We start from the raw sequence: 18,399 nt of genomic DNA, 5'->3' as shown, positions 1-18,399 counted from the left end.
ATATTGGATCATCAGCTAAGTTGGAGTGGAAATAACAGAATCCAAGGTGTGTGGGAGTGTATATATAACTGCAAAAGCAGTTACCTGATAATTGTAGGACCAGTGTTAATGAAGCTAATTAAGAGGGCAGGATGTGTCCCATTCATAGCTTTTGACGTGAAAATGTGAATATCAAAAGCAGGGGCAATTGGCTTTGTAGTGCATTAACCGGTTAATAGCTTTATTCAAGTACAGGTTAACAGTGCCAAATTTGTAAATGAATTCCAGTTCAGCAGTCTCTATCTCTCTGTAATTGAGTGGTAAAATTCCTTTGTAGAAAAATGGCTACTTTCAAATCCATGATTGAGTGTCCAGGCAGGTTAAAATGTTCCTCTTCAGCTTTGTGTGTGCTACCATTCCTGGTGTCCACACATTTCCATGAAGATCAGCTGACTTTCTGCTTCAGTCTCTGGTTGTTGTGCACTGAAAATGTTGTATTACTAACATCTTTTTATCTGTTTGTCCAGTTATCCAGCTCCCTCTGAATATAGCAGCTGACTCTTATGTAAAGACTACAACAGCTGTTGAGGATGAACTTCTCATAAAAGTCAATATTATTGCTGAGATTTTGGAAACTAGTGAAAAGCTCACTGATGTGATAACACTAATGTTCCAATATCCTCCTATCAAGGTGGAGGTAAGAAGTTAATGACCGATGAAGCCATGCAGAGATATCCCAGTGATGGGTGTTATAGAAATGCCGATAGCTAGACAGCTAAGTAGATAAGTGTGTTAGAATTGTGACTAGAAAGACAGATTGTCAGTGAGAACTCAACATCAGGATAGTTTCCAAAATAAGGGCAAAGAACCCTGTCTCCAGATACATTTAGGTGCCCCAAATTGCCCCAACTTAACACTGCAGCCAAGATTAAAAAAAGAAAAGAAACGTAGGGGGGGGGGGGGAGAAGATGAAATTAGAAATAATTCACATTCACAGAGGTATGTTTGATGTAGGGACAAGAAATACAAATGCTAATTACAGTCTGATACAATGTCAAGTCATAGAGCTGGGGAATAGTTATCCAAAATAGCTAACTGATGAAGGGTAACATGGTCCCAGAGCCCTAATATTTCATGTGAACTTCATAAAGGAAGGGACTTACCAGAATTTTTATGCTACTCAATTAACTCTTCATGGCAGGAAGCCCAAATCAGGATAGGCTGAATTTCAAGGCCCCAGAACTTAATTAGAAAGTAGTAATGAAAAAAAGAAAAAAAAACCCTGTTGGGATTATATAGGACCACATACATGAGATGGAAATTTGAAATGCAATGCAAACAAACAACGCCCCCTCCAGCACTTCGGTTCTTTAGTTCGTATAAAATATCAAATACAGGCTGAAATCACAGAGGCGTCACCTCAGATACTAGGGATGTGATAGGCTCACTTAGCACAAGACAGGTGAGACCATACCGAGAATACTATAATTATTTCTAGGTAGAGAAGAACCTGGGGTTCAAAATTTGGACCTGGGACTAAAGCCTAGACAAACAGTCCAGCCCCAGCCAGTTTAGACTCTGAGTTCTGATTTGGCCATTGTCAAGGCGGAGAGTAACCAGAAAATTAAAATCTAGCTTCAGGGTATGTCCACAGTTGAAATGCTACATTGGCTCAGCTGAACCACTTCACGACTTCTGTGTAGACTTAACTTAGTCACCTCCCCGAAAGGCAGCAGTCTCTTCCATTGGCCTAGCACTGTCTATACCAGGGGTTAACATACAATAGCAATGTCTCTTAGGTGTATGGATTTTTCACACCCCTGAGAGAGAGAGCTATACTCATTCCTAGTGTAGACCAGACCTACGATTCTGAAGTCTAGGGGTGTTCAAAGTGGGAGGTTTGGTTTGGGCCCATCTCTATCTCTGGGTTCTTGAGTCACAAAAAGATGCTAACAAAATTGAAGAGAATTCAGAGTCCAGATGAGTAGAAATAACTGGAGAGAATGACAATAGAAGACAAATTAAAAGAGCAGAATATTTAATTTGAGTAACAGGTAGGACGGTCATGAGAATCAGCTACCTGAGTTGGAGGAGACTGTGCAGCAATAACAAGGGGGCATGGAATGAAACTGAGCAAATGACATTTTGGGTTGAACATTAAAGACTATGTCCTGTCAATGAAATCTGTTAGATGGTAGACACCCAAGAAAAATGCTGGAAACTACATTGTTTGAGTCATTTCAAACTGAAACATACAAGACCCTGGAGAATATATGTGGGAAAACAACTTTGTCTTGGCAAAGAAATGGACCAGATAACTGAACATTTCTGGTCTTTGTTAACTCTCTGATCTCAGCTGTTTGTCTTTTTTGACTGATGTGATTTTCTCGTGGTCAGTTCTTTTAATGCAATCTGTCACAGACTTCTTCTAGTCTTCTTTTGTTAGTAAGAGGATGCACCAAATCGGTGCCTTTAACCCTTCTTTATTTTGCAGATGCCAGAAACTGCAAAAATTAATGAAGATTTTACATGCTCCTTTCTCTTTAAAAATACCTTGACTGTTCCCTTGGAAAAGTGCAAATTGTATGTAGAAGGACTGGGCATTTTTAAGATGGAAACAATTGATCAAGGGTGAGATTACACTTAACATAATAATGGTACTTTGCATTAGATTAAGGCATAGCTTCTGATGACTTTAGAAGTGGTACACTTTTAAAGCAGCATTTAGGAACATCCAATAATAAGCGCTATTGCTTTTATAAAGTCCATTGGCCACTGCCACATTAGGTGCCTAAACCCCTTTTTGGATCTAGTCCTGAACCACCAATTAGCTCATTGATTCATTCGCCAATAGATTTTTTGTTAGCTGGACTGAGGGGTTAGGCAGCAAGAAATATCAGCTCTATGCAAACTACTAAAGTTATTATTAAATTGCCAAAGAAACTGTTTGAAACCAGTGAATACATACAGCATTGTGTTTGTAACTCTTTTCTTTCCCCCTTTCTCTGTAGGGACATAATGCCTGGTAGGATCACTAAATCCCAAATAATATGTGCGCCAAATAAAACCGGAGAGAAAAAAATTGTAGCCAAACTGACCTCTAACCAAGTCAAGGCCATATCTGTGGAAAAGATGATTACCATTACCGCCTAGGAGAATTACTGAATATCATAACAGGGTGTCAGTCTTACTGGCTGTGTACTGGAGATGGATGTGACTGGCACTTCCTGCCTCCTTGATTAGTGGATTATAGGCTATCACAGAAGAGAGAATCAAACATTAAGATAAGGGAATTTACATGGTTTAAGGGCAGAGTGGCTTTGATTCTTCTTAATGGGGATTTAATAAATATTGTTAAACTCTACTCTCACATGTATTAATTTGTCAGCTTATGATGACTAAGGGCTTGTTTTGAGAAAGTGGAAATTGTTAGACGGAGGCTTGCACTGAAATTAGCTTTTCCTTTGTAACTACCAGAAGTTCTGTGTAATACCACCATTAGCATCTACACACAGTTTTGTCTTTTTAAACTCCTGCACTGGGCAAAGTAAGGGTTAGTCAATTACTGTCATGCCCATTTTGGTGTGCCATGTATGCCCCCAATGTATAGGCTAGATTGTGCTGGCTCATATGTTACCAGATTCGCAATATCATGCATTGCTGTGCTTGCTATATTGTACTCATTGTAGCATCATGCAAGGTTTCTCCTCACATACATGGCTTTGCCTAAAGAAACAACTTAAAACAGGATCCCAAACACAGGTCTTCTGAACAGGCCCTCTTGTTATGTTTAGTAAATTCTTTTTAATCTGCACTTTCTTCTTTCATGACAAAAACCTTGCTACCTTGGGGTGCTGTAACTGTAAATCTGTCCTATTCCTATATGTACCTAGAGTGCTGTAGCCAATGAGTGTTTATAAAAAGATTTGGTTCAAGCATTCTCCCCTGGTATGTGATTAGGCTCTGATTTAAGTTCCAAACTCAGAGTGAGGAAAATCCAGCAGTCTGCCTCTGCAATATTCCTTGCAGGGCTGGAACCTGACACCTGGATTAATTGCACATCTTGTAGAAGGATATGGATGATCATTGTCTATAAAAATGTTTCTGTAAGGGGCTGGTAGAAAAATACCAGTTATTCTTCATGAGGAATTTTTGGGAAAATAAATTTGTTAAAAAGGTCCCATGAACCCGGGGGGGGGGGGGGGGGGGGAATTAATAAAAAATGAAACACTTCCATATCTATTTTTTTCCATTAATAGAGTTGCAAGTGTTGTCAAACACGAATATTTTCAGGGTAAAAGCCACTTTTCATCAAGTACTTTGACAAAAAATTTCAACCAGTTCTGGGTATGTCTACACTACAGCGCTAATTCGAACTAATGCATCCAGACTAAAAAACTAGTTCGAATTAGCGTTTTGCTAATTCGAACTAGCTTGTCCACACAGAGTGGACCCTGAACCGGGGTTAAGGATGGTCGGAAGCAGTGCCGGCAGGGCATTAGATTAGGACTTAAGAGCGTGAAGCTGCTGTCTCAGGCTAGCCGAGGGCTGTGCTTAAAGGGACCCGACCCCCATCGCGGACACACAGTTCTCAGGGTTGCCCTACTTGAAAAGCAGTCCTGGCTTGGATTGCCCAGAGTACCCACACGGGGCACATCACAACACTCGGCCATCAGACCGGCTGCACTTGCCGCAGGCTGCCATCTGGGGAAAGGGGGCAATTGGGGGGCTGCAGGAGAGGTTCCACCCCCAGAAGCCCGCAGAGCCACCCCAGTCCTCCCCATCAGGAGCTCGTACTCCATTCCTCCCTCACCTCCTTCCACTTACCCCTCCTTAGCCCCCCTTCCTGATGTACAAAATAAAGGACAATTGTGTTCAAAAATAGAATCTCTCTTTATTGAACAAAACTGGAGGAGACTGGGAAAAGGAGGTGGGAGAGGGGAAGAGAGAGGCTGGGAGAGGGGAAGGCAACTACAATGATGAGGGGTTTGGAACAGGTCCCATATGAAGAGGGGCTAAAGAGACTGGGACTTTTCAGCTTAGAAAAGAGGAGATGGAGGCGGGGATAGGATAGAGGTTTATAAAAGCATGAGTGGGGTGGAGAGGGTGCATACAGAAAAGTTCTTCATTAGTTCCCATAACAGAAGGACTAGAGGACACCAAAGGAAATGAATGGGTAGCAGGCTTCAAACTAGTAAGAGAAAGTTGTTCTTCACAAAGCAGAGAGTCAACCTGTGGAACTCCTTGCTGCAGGAGGCTGTGAAGGCTAGAACAGAGTTTAAAGAGAAGTGAGATAAAGTGATGGAGGGTGGGTCCATGGAATGGTATTATCCAGGGGGTAGGAGTGGTGTCCCTGCCCAAAGTTTGTGGGAGGCTGGAGAGGGATGGCACGAGACAAATGGCTTGGTCACTGTCTTCGGTCCATCCCCTCCAGGGTCCCTAGGGTTGGCTGCTGTCGGCAGACAAGCTACTGGGCTAGATGGACCTTTGGTCTGACCCAGTACAGCCATTGTAAGCTCAGGGCCGGGGGTCTCAGTGGACCATGTTGATTTTCATGCACACCTGCTCCTGGGTGGCCAGGCTGGCAGCTCTCCTGCCCTAGCTGGCCACTTTCCTGTGCCTAGTGCGGAGGTCGGGGACGAAGTCTATGATGTCCGCACTAGACCAGGCGGGTGCCTGTCTCTTGCGGTCCCGGGCAAGCTCCTGGGAGCCGCCAGCCTGGCCCCGGGAAGAGGGGAAGGGCTGGGGGGCATCAGGTGGGTGGCTTGAGCCATGCCAGGTGCAGGGTCTGCTAGCTGGGTGCTGGCAGGCTTGCACCTGGCATGGGCACCGTAGCCAGCCCGTGCCCCTTTAAGGGGTCTGGGAGGGGGGCAATAGAGTTGCCCTGGTGTTGGCCAGAGTGGCCACCAGGGTAAGCTGGGGAGGGCTAGCCTCCCACTAGTTCAAATTAAGGGGCTACACACCCCTTAATTCAAACTAGTAAGTTCAAACTAGGCTTAGTCCTTGTACAATGAGGTTTACCTAGTTTGAACTAAGCGCTGCGCTAGTTCGAATTAAGTTCAAACTAGCGGAGCGCTAGTGTAGCGCCTATCAAAGTTAATTCGAACTAACGTCTGTTAGTTCAAATTAACTTTGTAGTGTAGACATACCCTCTGTTGCTATACTTGAAGGAAGATGCAGCTGCCATATTATAAAATACAGTTGTAAACTAGTTTAGTATTTAAAAAAATACCCAAAGCCCCACACTCTCTCCCCATTAAATCGAGTTTGTAAACAGGGCTTTAACATGCTTGGTGTTATGGCACAAGCTGGGTGAATCCTGAAACTCTCGTACAGCAGCCAATACCAGTTTGCAGTGCTGAGGTTTGTAGCCTACCTTTGAATGTACTTCCAAAAGAGTTTGCCATTGTGCTTCCATGATTTCCAGTAATCTGATAGAGTGACCAATATGTCAGAGGAAAATTCATCTGAGTTGTATGGTAGCTGAAAAGTAGGTTCTTTTGATCAAACACATGCTTAGAAAAGCTACTGAAAACAATGATGGCTCTGCCATATTCTGTATTGGTGTATACAGTAGAGGAAATGGTATAAACCCAGATTGAAGTATCCTTCTAGAACCCTATTCCATCCCTTCACTAGAACTCAGGTGAAAGGCCTTCCAGTATATTTGAAACATTCTGATAACCTGTGGGGTTCATTAATGTGACAATTTATACACTTTTGTGATTATGTAGGGTGGTTGCAGCTATCCCTCTGAGAGGGAGGCCATGACCCCTCGTTAGATCTCTGGACGGATGCAATTTGGGGATGTTATGCTTAAAAGAAGTACAGGGGATTTTTTTCAGGGGGATAAGGCAACACACTGCATTTAGTGATAAAGTAGCATAGGCATTTATACACACACACCCCTACCCAGCTGTGGAATAGTTACCAGTCCAACCTATTGACCAGATAGGTCAGATGCGAGGGAGGGAGCCAGGTTCTTGTCAGTCTGGACTGATGTTCCTCTTGGTCTTGGTCTTAGCAGGACAGAACCCAAAGAACCATACAAGACACCCTATCTTTTATAGGATTTTCCTTCCATACAAGTCTGCATTTTGCCTTGTCAGGCCTTAATCAGTCATTCAGCATCACAATCAATCTTCCTGACATGCTTATTGGGAAGTTGTTCTCACAGTTATCTGATATCAGTATGCTGACAATCCCTCCTGTGTGTTGTCTTTCCAGCAAAAGTTGATTGGCTCCCTATCAAGGGGTGCTTGCCATTAGCTTCATGATTCGTCAGTCTGCCCTGGTAGTCTGCATCTTCACTGTGCTTTCACTTAGTTTATTATTATTTGGTGCTTCTGAGTCTCCGGCTCCTCCTCTGACCATTTGAGCATGCATTGGCCTTCACACCTCTCTCCTAAAAACATTCTTATTCACACACAAAACACATTTACAGAATTGCAGCATGGAACAAAGAGGTACTTCTAGTCACTTTAACAAAGTTACAAAGTCTTTCAACATTAAACTTTCTATCTACTACAAGGCCTTATCTAACATCACCATGCATTACACTAGTCAATCCCTTCACTTTAACAGAAACAAAAAACAGGACTATGTAGCACTTTAAAGACTAACAAGATGGTTTATTAGGTGATGAGCTTTCTTGGGCCAGACCCACTTCCTCAGATCAAACCTGTTTTTTGTTTCAGCTAGACTAGACTAACACAGCTACATCTCTATTACTATTCACTTTAACATGCTAACATCAGACAGGGCTGGAGCTAAGTTAAGAAAGCTGCCTGGCCTGTCTGCGGCCTATCTCTTGTATTTAAGTTTAATTCAAACCTTTTGCTATAACATACATTTATTACAACTGACCTATTTACAAAATTCCAATTCCAGTGCTACAGGGGAATTAGCAACAGGGCCTCCAGCATTTGGCTGGAGTAGTCAGTCTCAGACCCTCAGGCAGTGCAGAGCACCAAACAGTCAGGAGGCGCTGGCGGAGCAGTGAATTCTATAAGCCCAAGCACTCAGGCAGTAAAGTCAGTCAGACCCCAAGACAGACCATGGCACTCAACACTTGGTGGCTCTGGCTCAGACAGCCTGACAACAAATACAGGCCTCTTGTCCCAGAGTGGAAAGCCTTCCCACCTGACTCCAGCAGGTCCCAGCCCAGGGTCCCCACAGTGAAGGAGTGGTCCACCCCTGGTCAGCAGGGAATCCGGCCACTACACATAGGCCAGCTGTCAGTCAACACCACAGCCAAACTATATTAATCTCCCTTTGGCTACTTCCTACACTCCCATTGAGCCAGGGGGAAAGGGGAGCCTGGGTCCCAGGTTGTGTGTCTCACCAGGGTAAAAAGCTAAAGGCAGCCCTGACAGCTCCTCAGCATCTCTGGCAACTGGCAGCCCCTCTAGGTCTTGGGCACTGTAGCAGTTGATGTTAGAATCAAGGTACAGCAGCAGTTTGGAGATGTCCTTTTCCTCCAGCAGGCCCCTTCTGAGCTGGAGGGCCTGACTTATCTCTCTGCTTCCGGTCCTGCCCTTCTGCTTTCAGCAAGGCAGTCTCATCATCTGTCCCCATGCCCCTCACAAAAGGTTATTTAAAGAAAGGCAGTAATTGCAGTGTCTGGTCTGGACACCTTGTGAGACACTGACCAGAAAGTTCCGTGGGCCCATTTTCTTATTTTCATCAAGTGATTCTAGCATTACTGGTTTTTAAGGCAACATGAATCAATTCTGTAAATCCTTTTGTGCTCTCAGTTGAAATATTTCTTCATGAAGACTTAATTTTCCTGCTTTGCCACTTGTGTGCTTTGACATTTTGTGAGTTTTAAGTAGGTAAACCCAGTCAGCTTTCATATAAAAGAATAGATGCAGAAAGGAACCACATAGCAAAATGCTTCCAGGGGGCTGTGAAATAACAACTGAAGACAGACTCCTCCGTGGTAGGCTATGAGAATAAACCCACTCCAAAATTATGCTTATGTCACTGTGACAGGGAAAGTGCATGACAAGCTAAATACCTTAAAGCCAATCATTTAGCTGCACAACCACCTAGTTGACTATATAAATAAACCCTCTTCAGAAAAATTGGTAGTGATGAGTAGAAGAAACAAGTATTTGCTATTGCCAGGACAGCGGCAGGAAGGGACTTTAGTGAATTTGGATCATAAAAATACCTTCAGTCACACTTTTTTGGCTATTTAGGAGGAAGAGAAATCCTGCTGAATCCACTATTTTGTGTAGATTCCAACTTCCTTCTAGGAATTCCATTATAATATAGGGTCAAAGTACTAGATCCACAGAGAGGAATTAGGTTCAACTTTATAGGCCCTAATATTAGGTGTCCTGCCAGCCCGTGGAATCCTCAATCCTGGTTTAGGCAGCCAGACTCCCTATTCAATGTAGGAGTCATTCACCTGGGAAGAAAGAGTTAATCACTTTGTGCAGTAACTGTGATTCTTTGAGATGTGTCCCCTTGGGTGCTCCACTCTGGGTGCTGGTGCATCCTGGAGCAGTAGAGGTAGCACTTCCTGTTGTTTTTCGTGGCAAAGAGGTCTATGTCTGGTTGGCCCCACTGATAGAATAGTGGAGCGAGAGCATGCCTGTATCTCCCATTCATGCTGATCGTGAAATGTGCAGCTTAGGGCATCTGCTGTGATGTTGAGTACGCCAGGAAGGTAAGAAGCTATTGGGGTGACCTAATATGCCAGGCACCAGTTCCATAATTTGATGGCTTCCGTGCAAAGGGATGGGGACTGTGCACCCCCCTGCCGGTTGATGTAGTACATGCAGGTGGTGGTGTCTGTCATGATGGTAATGGACTTGTGAGCTATGTATGGTTTGAAGTGTTAGCATGCATATCTGACTGCATGTAATTCGAAGAGGTTGAAATGAAAGGTTTGTTCCATGAAGGACCATTTGTCTTGGGCTGTGATGTTCCCTAAATGGGCTCCCCCACCCATAAGTGAGGCGTCTGTCATAATTGTGAGCGTAGGGGGAGGATGCTGGAATGGTACGCCATCTAGCATATTTTGCGGGTTTGTCCACCATTGTAGGGAATTGGGGATGCGTGGTGGAATAGACAGTATTTTGGAGAGTTAGTCCCTGGAAGGCTTGTAGTTTATGGCCAACCATAACTGCAGGTCCTTCATGTGAAGTCTGGCCAACTTGACGACATATGTCGTAGAGGCCATATGTCCAAGGATTTTGAGACATTTGCATACCATCATGGTGGGAGTTGACTGCGCACTCATGATAAGGTCGCAAATGGTGTTGAATCTGTGTTCAAGTAGAGTAGCTTTTGCTGCTACCGTGTCAATAAGGGCCCCTATAAACTCCAATTTTTTAGTTGAAAGTAGCGTAGATTTTGTGTGGTTTATATGAAAGCTCAGGTTGACCAGAAGGTGCATAGTGGTGACATTCATGGCTTTGGTTTCCTGAAGGGATGACTCTTATGAGGCAGTTGTCCAAATATGGGAATATCATGACCCCTTGACGCCGAAGTGAAGCCATTACGACTGCCAGCATTTTGGAAAACATTATGGGGGCTGCTGAGAGGCCTAAGGGGAGCACTCGGTACTGGTAATGTTGGGTGCCCACCATAAACCGTAAAAAAACGTCTGTGAGCAGGATGGACCGTAATATGGAAGTAGGCATTCTGGAGGTCGATAGCCAAAAGCCAGTCCCCTTGATCCAATGTGGGGATGATTGTTGCTAAGGTCAACATTCTGAAACAGTAGTAGGCAATGTACTTGTTGAGTCTCCTCAAATCCAATATGGGTCGCCATCCTCCACTTTTTTTCTGGGTTAGGAAGTAAGTTGAATAGAAGCCTCAACCTTGGAATTCTGGTGGCACTTGTTCTATGGCACCCAGTTGTAAAGGGGCGAAACCACTTGTTGGAGAAGGGTTTAGTGAGATGGGTCCCTGAAGAGGGACGGGGTGGGAGGGTGGGTAGGAGGCAAGGAAGTGAAAGCATAACTGTATTGGATCAGTTCCAGGACCCATTTGTCTGATGTGATTTGGGTCCATTGACAGAAAAAAGGCCGGAGAGGGTGGTTGAATTGAGAAAGACTGGGCACAAGTGGTAGTGGAGTAACTCTTGACATATTTTTCAAATCTGTTTGGTTGCAGGTGGGTGGGTTGCAGAGGAGTGTTGGTGTTGGGATCGGGGTCTGTGACGTTGGGGGTCTTTGCTTTTGACAGAAGTCATATCTGGTCTGTTGTCTGAAGGGCTCCCTGGGCCTCTGGTAAGTCGAATACCTAGTTCTTTTAAAGGAGTGTACATTCCCAGGGTCCTGAGGGTGGTACGGGAGCCCTTCATAGAATGTAACACTTCATCCATCTTGGCTGCAAAGAGGTTGGTTTTGTCGAAGGTTAAGTCTTCAATTTTGCTGCAAGTCTCGGGACTCCTGATGACTGAAGCCGTGAGATCCTTTGGAGTACAATTGCGGATGCTGTAATACGGGCTGCGGTGTCCACTACATCCATTGAGGACTGTAGGGCAGTATGGGAGATGGTGTGACTCTTCTGCATGATATTGAGTAAAGTTGCTCTCGTGTTCTGGAAGATGTTGAGCCAGATCTTGCAATTTAGAGTAGTTGTCATGGTCATAGTCTGCTAGCATTGCCGTATAATTAGCTGCTCTAAGGAGCAAGGTGGCAGAAGAATAGACCTTGCAGCTCAGGATGTTGACTTTTTTGAGGTCTCTGTCCTGTGGAGTGGTCCTGAGATTAGGCTGTCTACCCTTATGCTAAATGTAGTCCACGACCAAAGAGTTTGGAGGGGAATGGGTGAAAAGAAAGTCCATGTCTTTAGGGGTGATAAAATATTTGCGGTCAGGCCTTTTGTTTGTTGGAATAATGGACGCAGGAGTCTGCCAGATATTGTCAGCAGGGTCCATAATAGCCTTGTCCATTGAGAGTGCCATTCTGGAAGTAGTGGGAAGTTGCAGTGTGCATAAAAGTTGATATTGCTTCACTTGTACCTCTTGAAGGTCTCACTCCTGCACCACGGCTACTCGTTTGAAAAGGTCTTGGAATTTTCTTGCGTCGTCGCTGGATGGTGGAGCTTCGGTTATGACTGCCTCATCGGGAGATGATGAGGAATTGTGTAGGGGGGATCTCTTCTCCCCTTCTGAGAGAGAGTCCTGTATTTCGGAGTGAGCTGGAGAATTTGGTTCAGTCACCAAAGTAGCGATAGGAAGGGAGACAGGTGGTGGTCTAGAGGTGGTAGAAGGGGCACGATGGTGGATCTTCTTGGGACGTGGCTTCCATGGCTGCCACTAAGTGGTGTATGGTGGTGGTGGGTAGGCATACTGCTGAGTGTACCATGGTAGTGGAGGAGGAGGGTATGCATATTGTACTGATCCAGGTTGCCAAGAGGGAGGTCTGTGGGCTGGACTGGAGTGTTGGGAAGAAAACCTACTCCTTAATTCCGTGCCCAACTTGCTGGGAGACCGGGAAACATGGATGACCTGCGGGACCACACTGACTGTATGGAAAAGCCCAGTGTAATCAGTGCCGTTGGCGTGTGACTTCTTATTGTGGATCGGTAACGCTCTTGTCCTTCCATCGGTACCGAGCCGTGAGGCTTGGTTGGTGCCAGCAGCACCACCAGTACTGAGCGATCCGGGGGAGGCATGTCGGTGCAGGGGTTTTTTGGCACGGTGCTTCGGTGCCGAGTGGTCCTTATGTTGGTCCACCAGTGCGGCTGGTGTTGTAGGAGTATCCGGTGCCATAGTTGTGGGCAATGCTGAAGGTCTGTTTCAGCTCCAGGTGAGCTCTCTTGAGCAGTGCTGTGCCAGACCTATCCTCAGTGCTGACCCAGTCGGTGCCGAGGGTAGCTAACAGGCTGGGGAAAGGCCCAATTTCTATGCCATGAGGCCAGAGGGGGTAGAGGGATGATGAGCCTTATTCATACCCTTACTTTGGGAGGCCGATTTTGGAGCCGTGAAAGGGTCTTCTTGCAGTGGTCGAAGGGACTTCTCGTAGAGGAATGTCTTCAGTCTATTGTGCGATCACAGCACACTCTTGCCGTGAGTTTCAAGCAGTGGGGACACTTTATGCACTTTGAATGCCCGTCAGAAACGGGCATAGCATCACGGTACATCTCGCACCTCTTAAAGCCTAGAGAACCAGGAAGAGCGGCAAGCCGCAACGAAAACAAATTTTTTTTTTAAACCGTGACTGGGATGGAGAATGGGGTTGAAGAACTTGGATGATGAGGTAACTATAGGGATTAACTGGGTATTTATATAATTATTTTGACAGAAGTCGAAGAGAAAAGAGAGGATCTGTCTATTGCTGAGGATGGTAGAGAAGGAACTAAGGAGCTGTGCTCTGCGTGCACCTAACGGATTCCAACAGCACAAGGGAGTGCTGCAGGGCGTGCGCAGTGCAAACTGCTAGAACAGTTTCCAATCGCTAGTATGAGGATGTACCAGCACCCTGAGTGGAGCACCCACAGGGACCACTCGAAGGAGAATGGGATATTCAAAAGGTAGCACTGAGCAGGGAGCTGCCTCAACTAGCAAATGGGAATTGCCAAGGACATGGGATAGGACTGGCACTGCAAGGTATTTAGGGCCAGATTAAAAATACCTTATATAATGTAGGTGCCTAGTGGAATTCTCAAAGGGTCTAGAGTAGTGGTCCCCAAACTTTTTACCTCTCCCCCCCTTTACTGTCCATGCCCCCCTAGGAGCAGGGCCACGGCCAGGCCAGGACCAAGGGGCCAAGCTGGCAGCTGGGTCTGGCAGTAGAACTGTAGTTGAAGGCCACAGATGGATGAATTTCTGCCACCAGGCACAGAGATGAGAAGCAGAGCTGTGGCTGCAGCAGGGCTACAGTAGAGCTGGTAGCTATGCAGGGCTAGATGATTCTCCCTGCTTCTATGGGGGCTGGCCCCAGCCCCACCATGCTCCTCAAATGTCTTCTGCTTCTCCCCAAGAGGGAATGCACCCAAAAGTCTGGAGACCATAGATCAGGGTGAAATCAAGCTTAGGTTTCTTTGAAAATCCCACTAATATCTTTAAAAGTCTGGGCCTTAGGCATTTATTTCCACTAGAGAATCATAGCCATGAATCCTCTCCCAGAGTTACGTCCCCAAATCAAATCAGTCATTTCTCACAAAAATAAGCACATACAAACACATCATCACGCTAGCCACACTCACCTTATATAAATATTAATTGCATGAGAAAGCAAGAATACAATGGTCAGGGCACTGACCTGGCACATGGGATGGTAAGGTTCACATCCTTGCTCCAACTCAGGCAGAGGTAGAGAGAACTTGGGTTCCCACATTCTGGCAAAGTGTTCTAAGCATTGGGGTATAAAAATGTATTGTGTGAGGTCTGATCCAGTAGACATGCTCTATGGTTGGGCTGTGGCAGTGAGATAGAGGGGTCATGCCTAGTTTATGAAACCTGCTGGGGTTAGGAAAGGGACTGGGGCCTACAAACAACAGGCTCCCATTAAAAATTTAGTCACCATGGGGATTTCAATGGTGGAAAGTTAGGACCTTGGACACCTTCAGGATTGGATGTTTGAGGTTCTCTGCTTTATACTTATGCACCTAAATCCTTTTGTGGATCTATCCCTGCGTGTGCATGAGTTCAAGAGAGCATACTGTATAGGAAAAACAAAACAATTTATATACAAAAATCTTTATTTAAAAAGTTACACAATTCCAGAAGAACCCTTCTACTATATTATGGACACGTCATAGGAAAAAGGTGTACAGATTGTATTACCAGAGCTGCCATACTTGTTTGCTGTTCCCTAACAGTATTACAAATTCTGCAATTGCTCAGACAGGCTTATCAAGCAGGCCTGACCTATCTTTCTTGCTATGAAGTGGGCTGGAACATTATTGCAGAAAAGAAAGCCCTCATTTCCCACAAAGAACAAAAGGAGTAAGAGTTGGGGACATCTCTAACTTCATCTCTGGAAAGAATTTCTTGATTTAGTCTAAATGGGACAAGTGAACTACCTCAGTTTTTTGGAGGCCTAACATTAAAGATTGGATTGTTCTCTTGTCTGCTAGTCTCAAAAAAACGTTGAATAGAAACTAGTCTGGAGTATTGTTATTTCTCATTGAGAATATTAGTATGTGACTTTAAAATATTTAGTTTAAAACTAAACAGAAGAAAAATCAGCCTTTTAGCCTTACTACAGTAAAATCTCACAACTTCATATCCTATAATTCACACAAAAATGGTCTCTTCTCAGCAAATATGTAACAGTGAAGTGCTGTAGCAAGGAATTGCATTAAGACTTCACTGCTTAACATTACAATAATTTACTGACACTATCAAATAGTTAAAATTCAGCTAACACATTTGTCCAATTAATATCGTGATGCATTATCAATACATTGGCATGTTTTTTGGATTAGAATATTCCAGTCATTTGCATCACATTTTCAAGTCTTTAGGGCAATTAATGAGGCTCTACTGCATTCTTACAAGATGTTGCATACCGTTTAAAACTGTTGGCACAGGATGGAATTTGATCAATAATACAGTGCTTAAACAAGTTAACTATTGAGGTTAATCTCAATATGAATGGATTCTTTTTCAGAAGACCCGGTTTCAAACTTATTCAGTGAAAAAAAAAAGTTTGTTTTAAGAGCACTTGAGTTCCAGAAAGATTGGAGCAAGGGAAAGGAAGCAAATATGCCACAAGATTCCAAACATTTGTAGTACTATTTTCAAATCAGTTCATTATTAAATTGACATTCTTGCTTTATTAAAAAGCTTAATAAAAACATATTTTTGAGCAATAAACAAATCTGAATCAGTTCACAGCTTGACAAGCAAATTTTATCATTTCAGTATCAACATTTAGACACACAGAAAGAGGCAGAAGTTGTTTAGATATAAACTGAGTTTGTACTTTTCTGCAAATTGAGGTAACATGAAAATTCAAACAAAATGTGGACCTGAATTAAAGTACAAAAGGAAATAAGAAAGAGAATGTTCCAATGAAAACTAGTCACTTTTCTTACAGAAGCACAAAATTGCAAGGAAAGTCCTGCAGCATCTATAAAATATGAATAAAGCTGTAGAACAACTTCAGTAAGTGAGAAATCTGCTAGATGAGCTCAAGCAGACTGTTCCACTAAAAAGCACCAGCTGGCACATTACACAAACTGAAATAACTAATTATCCTTGAGTATTTGATGAAAGGCTGTAGATAACTGATGGATAAGCTTTACTTTTAGAATGTATTCTCTTTACTTTTTTAAAGTCTATCAACATTTTTACAATGATCAGTTTTGCAATTTTATTTGTTGTAGCTGATCAAGACTGATACGGTTCAGATTTTTTATTCTCTTTCAAATAAGCATTTTCAATGCGCAGTTTTTCCATTTCCTGTAAAGAGAAAGAGAGATAAATATGGTACTCAGAATTAGGAGAAAATCAGTATCAAGAGTTTATGCGTATTCTGATGTAAAAAGAAGTCACCTAAATGCGATTAACATTAATTTTTGCAAGCTATACTACTTGTTTAATGTCTTATAACTGAAGGAATAATTAAGAAAACTAAACAATTCTCACATTGTTGATTAAACTGATTAGCTATGAATCAAACATTGCAGCATGGAATTGCAGAATGCCAGGTGTACATAAATAGAGGGATGAGAATTCTAGTCTCTTGAACAACTGCAGCTTTATGTTCTACCTCAGGTCATTTATTTAATCTGTATTTTTATCTCTAGGACACATACCTCAGTAAGCTTGGCATAATCTTTCTTCAGTTTCACAAGATACTGAATCTTCTGGTTGAGGTTTTTGTGACCTACTAACATTCCATTCTCCATTGCAAGATTCTCTATTTGCTTCCTTAGCAAGTCCATCTCCTGTAATTAAATAAATGAAATACAACCGTATGTCTTTTTTTTGAAGTGTTCATATTTTAAGAAAGCTGTTTTTTTCATAACTCTGAAGGAAAGGTTAGTTGTTCTTTCAAAAGTTTACAACTGGATATGACTTAGTACAGCTTTGAAATTTTATTTTGAAGAAAAATGCTACTTTTTTTAGCAGTTTACATTTAACAAAGTAATGTATTTTATTTGCACCTGTCTGATAGTGTACTTTTGATTCCAAACAAGTTGTGCGGTTGACTGGAGAGTTTGTAACTGAGGTTCTACTATGTTTAAGGTCACAGCTATACTTGCAGGAAGGTCTATGATGTGGCGGTCCATCATCTAGCATTTGATTTAATGGGTCTAGTAAAGACCCGCTAAATCAAATGTTGAGGGTGTTGGTGCCAGTACTCCTCACTGTTGCAAGGAGTAAGGGAAGTTGACAGGAACATTTATCCCATCGACCCCCACTTTAGGAACAGTACTGAAGTTCGGCTTAAGGTACGTGAAACCCAGCTATGTTATTTATGTAGCTGTAATTGCGTGTCTTAAGATGACTCTCCCCCATAGCACAGACCTGGCTTAAGTCTGTTGGAGCACCTCTCATACTTATGGGTCCATCTACCAGCTGATACATGTTACTCACACTCACTGGCTACTCGACTAGATTTCTCAGTTGTCTGAGCCCCTTTTCAGACCACATCTTTGCACAGAGCTCCTCTTGGCATTACACTATGAAATATAGTTGAAATAAAAATAATGTATAAATAAAAAGCTACATTTTGGAAGGCAGTTCTTGATTCCTTGAGGGTTAATTCACAATATTGACTATTTATCATCGTATTGTCTCCCTGTGAATGAGGTTATAGTGGATACAATTAGTTAAGGAAAGTCACGCATTGTTTATAACCTTTTGAAGTTTGTCTCTCTCTTCATAGGTTTCTTCCAGTTTTGATCTCATATCTTCTTTTTCCTGGAATGCTTTTGACTCCAAAGCTCTTGTTCGTTCTATTTCCCTGGTCATTTCAAGACAGGCACTATCTGAACTCTTCAGGGCATTTTTGGTCTCTTCTAATCTGCAGATAGAATACATTTCAAGTTAATCACATTAAATCATTCACATCACTCCTCTAGAGCCTGTCACTTTTTTAAATGAAAAGGTCCTTTTGGTATGTGCTCCCTGGTATCTGCTAATAGATCTATGTACCAGCGTTAAATAGTAAGTGGACTATTTAACACTGGACCATCCAGAAGGGGAGCGGGGCTGGCTGGGGGAGGGGAAAGGGCAGAGGGACTAGCCCGGGGGGTGGGCACCCAGCGGGAAGCAGGGGAAATCAGGGAAAGCAGGGGAAATCGGGAGGAGGAGAACTGGCCGGGAGGAGCAGGGCTGGTTGGGAGGGAGCAGGGCTGGCCTGGGGGGAGGGGGGGAAATCGGCCAGAGGGGAGCGGGACTGACCCAGGCACATGCAGATCGCAGGGCACTGCCTGTCCTGCACGTGGTCCAGGTGAAGCACGATCAACTCCAGCTACGGCTCCACAACATGCATGAAC

At 43.6% G+C, this 18,399-nt stretch overlaps 2 protein-coding genes across 4 annotated transcripts in view; one reads left to right on the top strand and one right to left on the bottom strand.

Moving 5' to 3' along the window:
* TGM4 (transglutaminase 4) overlaps positions 1–4,178 on the top strand; it is a 29,509-nt gene extending 25,331 nt beyond the window's left edge. For both annotated transcript variants that reach the window (XM_075921866.2, XM_006116414.5), the window contains exons 12-14: positions 507–676; positions 2,474–2,610; positions 2,991–4,178. In XM_075921866.2, coding sequence (XP_075777981.2) covers positions 507–676; positions 2,474–2,610; positions 2,991–3,132 — 449 coding nt within the window. In that variant the 3' untranslated portion in view covers positions 3,133–4,178. The remainder of the gene's footprint in view (positions 1–506; positions 677–2,473; positions 2,611–2,990) is intronic.
* A 10,450-nt stretch (positions 4,179–14,628) lies between these two features.
* Positions 14,629–18,399, bottom strand: part of KIF15 (kinesin family member 15) — a 61,868-nt gene continuing 58,097 nt past the window's right edge. For both annotated transcript variants that reach the window (XM_075921863.2, XM_075921864.2), the window contains 3 exons: positions 17,759–17,924; positions 16,711–16,842; positions 14,629–16,354 (listed from right to left, as the gene is read on the bottom strand). In XM_075921863.2, coding sequence (XP_075777978.2) covers positions 16,283–16,354; positions 16,711–16,842; positions 17,759–17,924 — 370 coding nt within the window. In that variant the 3' untranslated portion in view covers positions 14,629–16,282. The remainder of the gene's footprint in view (positions 16,355–16,710; positions 16,843–17,758; positions 17,925–18,399) is intronic.

This window comes from Pelodiscus sinensis, chromosome 2 (assembly GCF_052426305.1).
Source record: "Pelodiscus sinensis isolate ZL-2025 chromosome 2, ASM5242630v1, whole genome shotgun sequence".
NCBI lineage: Eukaryota > Metazoa > Chordata > Testudines > Trionychidae > Pelodiscus > Pelodiscus sinensis.
Note: the sequence above shows the minus strand (reverse complement) of the source record. Positions and strands in the feature narration are given on the sequence as shown.